Here is a 9214-nt window from a genome sequence, read left to right as displayed (position 1 = left end):
GCCCCATCCCTGTAATATATTTTTAAACTTTTAGTTTAAAAATGACAAAAACTAAACAGCCTACAATATTTTTACAGTATTTATTTTAGTTAAAATATACGTTTATTAAATAAAGTCTAATGTTACAACTAATCATGGATCCCTTTAAAAACACCCATGAAGGTAGAAATGCAAAGACAGAATAAATCAGAAGTGAAATGTGAGTGACTGATCCAGAGTTCTGGAGGAGAAACAAAGCATTTTTTTTTCTTCCAAGTGTTCTTCCTTGCTTCTGTTTGACTTGGAGAGGAATCGTTTCAACTCCCTAACATATGATTTTAGATAGATGTCAGGATAACTTGTTAGCAGAACTCTCAAAAAAAGAGTGATGAGTTGGGTTAGAAATTCAAAAGCTAAATTTGGAAAACGTTTTACTGTTAGAGAGCCATGAAGATTTCTGTAAATAAAGCCCTCCTTTTGGAAAACAAACAAACAAACAACAAAAAGTGCAAGACTTAAAGCTATGGCATCAGAAAGCGGTGAGTTTTTTTATCCTGTGGATGAAAAAAACAAACCTACAGTTTTAAGTGAGGCAAGACGAGAAAGCCTGGGCAGAGCCCGAGTTTTCTGAGGTAGGGTGCGGTCGGCCCGAAGCGTTACTTCACTTTGTGAGCCCACTTCATGTCGTCCGCCCGGGGCTTCTCTCCCGTCACGCTCTGAATTAGATCCTCCAAGGTTCTCCAGAAACCCAGCTTCTCCAGAGGGTAGTTCAGCCAACCTGGACGCAAGACCAACATCAAGTAACTTTGAGATTTCATCCACAAAATGCTGCCTTTTTTAAAAAAAAACTAAATCAATTAAACTCTAATCCGTAAAGCCCTTTGAGCCGGACCTGTGGTGATGCAGAAGTACGTCTCGTGGGGGGAGACGTGATGGATGCGGTGGTGCTTGCGAGGAAGGATGATGTGGCAGTCCTGTAGGAACACCACCCAACGGGGAAGGCCGAAGTACGTGTGGGACCACTTGTGAATCTGATTGGTGAGGGTCACAAAGATGGCCAGTGCAAACAAGTAGCAGTACCAGGGGTAGATATGATAAATTTCCGCTGCAATTAAAGGAAAACAAAGAACTCGTTTTGACATTGTCTACAAGAGCAAAAAAAAAAGGACAAGTTTTGTTGACAGAAGACTCACCGGGAGAGAGGGTGAGAACGTTGAAGGCCATGTTTGCAAGCGGGACGATGGTCAGCATGCAGTTGTCACCGTTGGTCTCGATGAAATCGTGACGGGTGATGGCTGTGGGGTCGATGTGGTGCTCTCGGAATGGACGTATAAAAGCCTTCAGGGAAAATAAAGTAGGATAAATGGGAGAGCATGTCTTATTTTTACAATATAGAAACACCAGACTTGATAAATATACCTTTCCGAAGATGGGTAGATCCACCGACCCCCAYGTATCGGCCCCCCAGTGAACAAGTCCTGACGCAAAGTCAGCCGTGAGTATTCCTGCCACTGGAAAAGGAAGGCAGGAGCACGGGAAAAATGATTAACACAACCGCAGAGAAAACAACACCCACTCTTTTTATTTAGGAGCTTACCAATGCCTAACAGGATGGACCACGTGTGTCCCAAATTGAAATTGGCAAGAAGGTGAATGAAGTTGAAGGCCATAAGAGAGAAGCAGAGGATGACACTTATCCACTCTTGACATCGTTTGCCTTGGAGGAGGAAATAAATAAAACGCACATAAGGGAAGGACGTGGAAAACTTTTCTGAGAAGATTACCAGTTTCATTCCTCGAACTTGAGGTGATGTAAAACGCCCAAAGATTACCAGACTTATCAGATCCTTTTTCAAAACAGTGGTGGCAACATTCCTTTGAGTGTCACGTGCTACACGACTTAYGAGCCTGAAATACCTGCCTACCTCTAACCAGTTCAATAAAACTACAATCTGAACTGTTTAAACAAGACWTTAAATGGGCAAGGACTGCTTACTTGCACTGTTACATTAGTCATACCCTGGCAAGCTGACATGAGGAGCACAAAAACCAAAGTATTAGGTTAAYGGGCGTATGGGACCATTTATATTGAGCAAATATTCAATCTGTAGAAYAAGAATAATGAATGTTGAAGGAATGTTGGGCAATAATTTCGGATGATGCAGTTTTGTGAGCTGACTCAACTGTAACCCTGTAAGGTCACAGCAGATCCATGTCAAAGCAGGAGCTGATTCCTCTGATCTCTGTCCAAAATGCTCGAAATGTCCAAGCAGCGCAGAAACAAACCCAAACTGAACCAGTCTCACATGATTGCTATTGTGTAACAACTGCATTGTTGGTTGTAACAAAACAGAACAACTGCTTGATTGTTGCCGACATTTACTTCCGGTCATCCAGTTCAAAACTGCGCTTTTCTTTGTAAAATTAACAGTGTTTTCAGTGGGTTTCTCGGTAACTAAGTAAAAGCCAGTCGTCCATACGCCTCTCTGGAACCCGTACGAGCCAAACCCAGCGCAGACGGAGCCGCCGAGTGAATCGACTCACCTGGCGAGTACAGGCTGGCCAGTTCTCGGGCACCGGCATGTTGTGGACCCCATCTGGCCGCGCCCCGGTCCGGTTCCTCCCGCGGCTGTGTCGGTTCTGTTGCCCCTCCACATCCATTCTCGTTGACCACACTCGCCATTTCTCCGCTGTGGGCCCGGCCCCTTCAGTCTCCCTCTACTCAAACAGACAGGAACCAACGGAATCGTCAAATTCTCAGCCCACAGACGGTCCAACGTTCTCAACCAATCAAATGCAAGTTTTCAGGATCAACAGCCAATTACAGCACGGGAAACATGTTTTTCTGCTCTGCTGGGTGACCAATGAGAAGAACTGTTGTAGGCAGTGTATTTCCTGGCCCCACCCGTATCTGCTAAACACTGGTGTCGTGTAAAGCCCCGTTATACCAGTAGATGGCGCTGCTGTAAAAAGAAACCGTGGAGGTAGAAACCGAGAAGGTTCTGTTCGCCCGTTCCAAAATATCAAGGTGAGGTATTTGAAAAAAAATCTTACATTTAAAAATTACCAATGACAATTTTTTTAGTTGTTACAAAATAGTGTGGTTATTGTGCGGGAAAATAAATTAAAATAGCATAATGAATAGTGTTACTATGCACTTGTTTATTTGACCTGTCCTGATACAAATGTTTATCAATCATAAATGAGGGAACAGGTCTGTGACAGTAGTATTTTGTGGGTCAAAAGGTGAAAAGTTTGTTTGGGAACCATTTCCTTAGTTTGATAGCTGGTCTAAAACTCAAAAAAGAGGAGCAATTTGGTATCAATAGGGAACTTTTTAACTTTGAGCTTGGCTCTTTTGTGCTTTTTATTATTTTTTTAAAGAAAAGTGATCCATTCATCCATCCATTATCTATGCCCGCTTCTTCCTTTCAGGGTCACGGGGGTCAGGTGCCCATATCCAGCTGTCACAGTGCGAGGGACGAGGTAAACTCTGGACAGGTCACAGGTCCATCACAGTACAAAAGTAAGGATTTAGTTCAATTTTAAAAACTTGAAGAACTGATTGTGGTATCAAGGATAACCTGTGTATTTAATAAAACCCCAAATACATTATCAGAAGAAGGAAAACCAGAACTCTCATATTTGAAGTTTAAATTAGATGAACTGAATGATCAAAGGTTAAGTCCAGAACTAGATGGCTTGAAGAAAGGAGAACAATTCTCACTGTTTTTCTTTTAATTTGGAAAAGTATCATGCCAATATTTATAATATATACAGTATAATGAGATGCTTACAGATGACCATAAGATAATACTGCAGTTGATTTTATGTGGAAATATAAATCCACATTTTGCCCGAGGTCAACCGTTGCCTTTCTGCACTCCTTGACAGTTAAAACCATAGTTAAAACCATGGGGTGAAGACGATGTGGAGCAGTATGATGGTCCTGAGGAGGTTAAAGATGCAATCACTATGAAGTCTACTATTAAGAACAAATTATGCCACTGATGTATTAGTTTTTCAGACTTTTTTCTCTCTTTTTCTTGAAGTCAACCTGGAAAATATAGAAAAAGAACAACTTCCAAACATGACTCAGGGTTTAACACTAATTCCCAAACCCAATAAATACTTCCTTGAGTGATAATTCTACCCAATAACTACAAAATATGATCACTAATATTTGATAGAAGATAAAAAAAACATTACAAAACATTTTCTTTGATATAAGACAAGCTCTTTTGTTAAGAAAGATTAAATAGATAGCATAAATGAAAAGAAAAGGTCGCAAATGAATTATTAAAGAAAAAAAATAGTGTCAGACACTTTTTAAAACCTCTCCCTGGGCTGCCACCTTATTGTGGTGGAGAGGTTTGAGTGTCCCAGTGATAGGAGCTATGTTGTCAGGGGCTTCATGCCCCCAGTAGGGTGACCCTAGACAAACAGGGTGAGGTTTGGCTTGTGCCTATGCACCTAACAGCAGCTCAGATTACCCACCATTTTTGGAGTCCTTGGAGGGGGTACTGGAGAGCACTTTTAACGGGGACTTCCTCGTTCTGCTGAGGGACTTCAACTCTCATGTGGGTAATGATAGTGAGACCTGGAGGGGCGTGGTTGGGAGAACACCCCGATCTGAACCCGAGCGGTATTTTGCTATTGGACTTCTGTGCTCGTCAAGGATTGTCCATAACGAACACCATGTTCAAACATAAGGGTGTCCACATCTGCTCTTGGCACCAGGACACCCTAGGCCACAGTTCAATGATCGATTTTGTTGGAGTTTCATCTGATCTGTGGCCGCATGTCTTGGACACACGGGTGAAGAGAGGGGCGGAGTTGTCAACTGACCACTACCTGGTTGTGAGTTGGCTCCGTTGGTGGGGGAGGATGCCAGTCAGACCTGGCAGACCCAAACGTATAGTGAGTGTCTGCTGGGAACGTCTGTCAGAGTCTCCCGTCAGACGGAGCTTCAACTCACACCTCTGGGAGAACTTCAAACACGTTCCGGGGGAGGTGGGGGACATTGAGTCCGAGTGGGCAATGTTCCATACCTCCATTGTCAAAGCATCTTACCTGAGCTGTGGTCGTAGGTTGTTGGTGCCTGTCGTGGCGGCAACCCTCGAACTCGCTGGTGGACATCGGCGGTGAGGGATGCTGTCAGGCTGAAGAAGAAGTCCTATCAGGTCTTTTTGGCCTGTGGGACTCTGGAAGCAGCCGATAGGTATCGGCAGTCCAAGAGGATTGTGGCTCGGGTGGTCGCTGAGGCCAAAACTCGGGCGTGGGAAGAATTCGGAGGCCATGGAAAAAGACTTCCGTACGGCTTTGAGGCAATTCTGGTCCACCATCCGGCATCTCGGGGGAAAGCGGTTCGCCACCAACACTATTTATGGTGGGGATGGTGCGCWGCTGACCTCAACTCGGGACATTGTGGGTCGGTGGGCAGAAAACTTGGAAGACCTCCTCAATCCCAGCGACAAGTCTTCCCATGAGGAAGCAGAGCCTGAGGACCCTGGGTCGGACTCTCCAATCTCTGGTGCTGAGGTCACCGAGGTGGTTAAAAAGCTCCTCGGTGGCAAGGCGCCGGGGGTGGATGAGATTCGCCTGGAGTTCCTTAAGGCTCTGGATGTTGTGGGGTTCCGTTGGTTGACACAACTCTACAACATCGCGTGGACACCGGGGGCTGTTCCCCTGGATTGGCAGACCAAGTTGGTGGTCTCCCTGTTTAAAAAGGGGGACCGCAGAGTGTGTTCCAACTATAGGGGGATTACACTTCTAAGCCACCCTGGTAAGGTCTATTCAGGGGTCCTGGAGAGGAGGGTCCATCCGATAGTCGAATCTCAGATTCAGGAAGAGCAGTGTGGTTTTCGTCCTGGTTGTGGAACAGTGGACCAGCTCTACACCCTCAGCAGGGTCYTGGAGCGTGCATGGGAGTTCGCGCAACCAGTCTACATGTGTTTTGTGGACTTGGAGAAGGTGTTCGACCATGTCCCTCGGGGACTCCTGTGGGGGGTACTCCGGGAGTATGGGGTACCCGGCCCATTGATACGAGCTGTTAGATCCCTGTACGACCAGTGCCAGAGCTTGGTCCGCATTGCCGGTAGTAAGTCGGACGCGTTTCCCGTGAGAGTTGGACTCCACCAAGGTTGCCCTTTGTTATCGATTCTGTTCATACTGTAACTTTTATGGACAGAATTTCTAGGCACAGCCAAGATGTTGAGGGGATCCATTTTTGTGACCTTAGGATAGCATCTCTGCTTTTTTGTGGATGATATGGTCCTATTGGCTTCATCAGATCATGATCTCCAGCTCTCACTGGAGTGGTTCACAGCTGAGTGGGAAGTGGCCGGGATGAGGATCAGTGCCTCCAAATCCAAGACCATGGTCTTGAGCCAGAAAACAGTAGGCTGCCTTCTCTGGGTTGGGGAGGAGGTCCTCACAAATGATGGAAGAATGGAGCGGGAGATTGACAGGCGGATTGGTGCTGCGTCTGCAGTGATGCGGGCGCTGTACCGGTCTGTCGTGGTGAAGCGGGAGCTGAGCCAGAAGGCAAAGCTGTCAGTTTACCGGTCGGTCTACGTTCCTACCCTCTTCTATGATCACGAGCTCTGGGTAGTGACCGAAAGAATGAGATCGCGGATACAAGTGGCCAAAATGAGTTTCCTCCGCAGGGTGTCTGGGCTCTGCCTTAAAGATAGGGTAAGAAGCTCAGTCATCCGGGAGGGACTCAGAGTAGAGCCGCTGCTCCTCCATGTCGAGAGGAGCCAGTTGAGGTGGTTCATCTGGTTAGGATGCCTCCTGGACGCCTCCCTGGTGAGGTGTTCCGGGTGCTTCCCACTGGGAGGAGGCCCAGAGGAAGACCCAGGACACCCTGGAGGGACTACGTTGCTTGGCTGGCCTGGGAATGTCTTGGGATTCCCCCGGATGAGCTGGCCCAAGTGGCTGGAGAGAGGAAAGTCTGGGTCTCTTAGGCCGGCATCACACTACAAGATAATCATGCCGATTTTTGCCCTTCCGACAATCAAGGATGTCCAGATTATCTTGATGGCTTTAAAGATAATCATAGCATATATTCCCGCCGTGGGTGGAGAGTTAAGAGTAATCTAGTCGGCTCGGAAGGATGTCGGGGTCGGCTCGGAAGGATGTCGGGACCGCTCCGACCTCAAATCGGGGATATTCAACATGTTTAATTTTTTGGCCCGATATCACAATGTGTGTAGAGCTCTCAGCCTGTGAATGAGATGTGTAGCCAATCAGAAAGCAAGGTGATGTAAACACGGAGAGGAGACAAAAAAACTGCCATGACTCACCAGAAAGTCTGCTGGATGTTAAAAGTTCTATGGAATTGTTTTTCCTCTGGGACAAATAGTCCACAAACAACCAACATTGTTTCTTCCTTGTTGCAAATGTTTATTTACTCTGAACTCACGTCTCTCTTGAGGTCACGTGAGATTTTTCCTCGGACATCTGAATTCTCGCGAGATTTCAGGCAGTCTCGCGTGGTTTAATATCTGACATCTGAATGTTCATGAATTAAATATCTTTTCGTGTGTGGTGTGTTGTCTCTTGCCGTGTTACTGTACACCACACACTGTAGGACCAAAGCTCTATCTGTCTTTGAAAATGGGCCGACTGTTTTAAAATCTTGTAGTGTGACTCAGCCTTTAGACTGCTGCCCCCGAGACCTGATCCCAGATAAGAGGAAGAAAATGGATGAAAGACGGGCGAACACTTTTGAATGAATTGTTTGTTTTTTTATTTGTTTTATCCTACCAAATATTTAGACCCACCACCTTATGTATTTGGTAATACAATTTAATTATATATTTATAACATTTGTTTTGTGGAAAGGTTCATGATCAGATAGTATCTTACCTGTTGTAGATAGCTCTTTAAACAACTAGAGTTTAATTTGGACCAGACTGAAGAACCAACAGTTAGGCTAAACAAAGTCAAGACCAAAGTGAATTATTGTGGACTTAAAACTGCTTCCATGTATACCATACCATCTTTATTTATAAAGCACTTAAACAACCATAGGACAAAAGTGCTGTACAGTCACAGTCAAGAAAACACACAACAGTCAGAGTGAATAATAAAATCCTAATCTGAAAATTAAAACAATACAATTAAATGAAAAAACACATAAAACAAATTAAAACAAATTAAAATAATCTCAAAACAAACTAAAAGTCAACATCTCAGATGGTGCCAAAAGCCAATGAGATAAGATGGGTTTTAAGTAACATTTTAAAAGCCAACAGGGAGGTGGCCTGATGCCCAAAGGCAGGTTGTTCTACATTTTAGGAACAGCAGTGGAGAAGTCACAATCCCCTCTAAGCTTACGTTTAGTTTTTGGGGTTCTCAGGAGCAGCTAGCTGTAGCACTTCCAGCACAGTCTGGGGTCACTTTCTGCTGCAAACAAAAACAAATCAGCGAGGCAAAACTGACAGCAATATAAATGTTTACAAATGACTATTTGCATGAATTGCTGTAAAACCATGAAGGTTGSAGTATTTTCAAAAAGACAAAATTTCTTCTAGAAAATCCACTCAAACCAACTGATGAGCAAAAAWGGCTCATCTGAGTGGATCTGCTTCCAAAAAGGGGATTGTCTTCTTAAGAAAACTGTTTGTATTTGCAACTCAGTAACGGTGTCTGATGGTCGAGTTGGACAGTTGCCCATGCAGGACGGCATCTCATCAAGGACTCCGCCTCCGCCCTCCCCCTTTTAAAAAAATGCGTTATTTCATATCATGCATCCCCGCTCACTCGCCAAGTGCGGGCGCCCTCAGCACTGTAGCTTGCTGCCGAGGGCTGACACACAGGCGAAAGAAAGAAGGATTGTGCAATCCAAGGTGAGGCGCAGCTGTTGCTTCACGTGCGTCCGGGACATTCAACTCATTCTTTGAACAGAAAACGAGAAAATGCTGCAATTTTGAATAAAAAAAACACATGGGCGTAACAGACAGGGAGTACTCGTTGGACATTTCTGCCGCACTTCCTGTATCTGTGCCCTCTGTCCTCCACACTTTTCTCAGCCGTTACAACTGTTTAATCTGTTGTTAACATGCAGTACCGTGTTTTTCGGAGCCTTCTGCACCAGAGTGCATGTACGCCAGAGTAACTCCTGCTGATCACCGAGGGGAGACGGGAGCTGCACCGTGTCTTTCAGAAAACAACCAAAGTCAGCAAAGTAGGGTGGCGGTGTGTGTGGGGGGGGGTCTTCTTTTATTTT

The 9214-nt window shown here is 45.2% G+C and overlaps 1 protein-coding gene across 1 annotated transcript; it reads right to left on the bottom strand.

Annotated features, from left to right (window-relative positions):
- Positions 1 to 190: 190 nt before the first annotated feature.
- Positions 191 to 2735, bottom strand: peds1 (plasmanylethanolamine desaturase 1). The gene is made up of 6 exons (XM_014016219.1): positions 2524 to 2735; positions 1577 to 1696; positions 1399 to 1490; positions 1173 to 1317; positions 872 to 1084; positions 191 to 757 (listed from the first exon to the last, which is right to left on the bottom strand). The coding sequence occupies exons 1-6, from the start codon at positions 2660 to 2662 to the stop codon at positions 636 to 638; spliced, it is 831 nt and encodes a 276-aa protein (XP_013871673.1). The 5' UTR covers positions 2663 to 2735; the 3' UTR covers positions 191 to 635.
- Positions 2736 to 9214: the final 6479 nt, after the last annotated feature.

This window comes from Austrofundulus limnaeus, unplaced genomic scaffold, assembly GCF_001266775.1.
Source record: "Austrofundulus limnaeus strain Quisiro unplaced genomic scaffold, Austrofundulus_limnaeus-1.0 Scaffold141, whole genome shotgun sequence".
NCBI classification, from domain to species: domain Eukaryota; kingdom Metazoa; phylum Chordata; class Actinopteri; order Cyprinodontiformes; family Rivulidae; genus Austrofundulus; species Austrofundulus limnaeus.
Note: the sequence above shows the minus strand (reverse complement) of the source record. Positions and strands in the feature narration are given on the sequence as shown.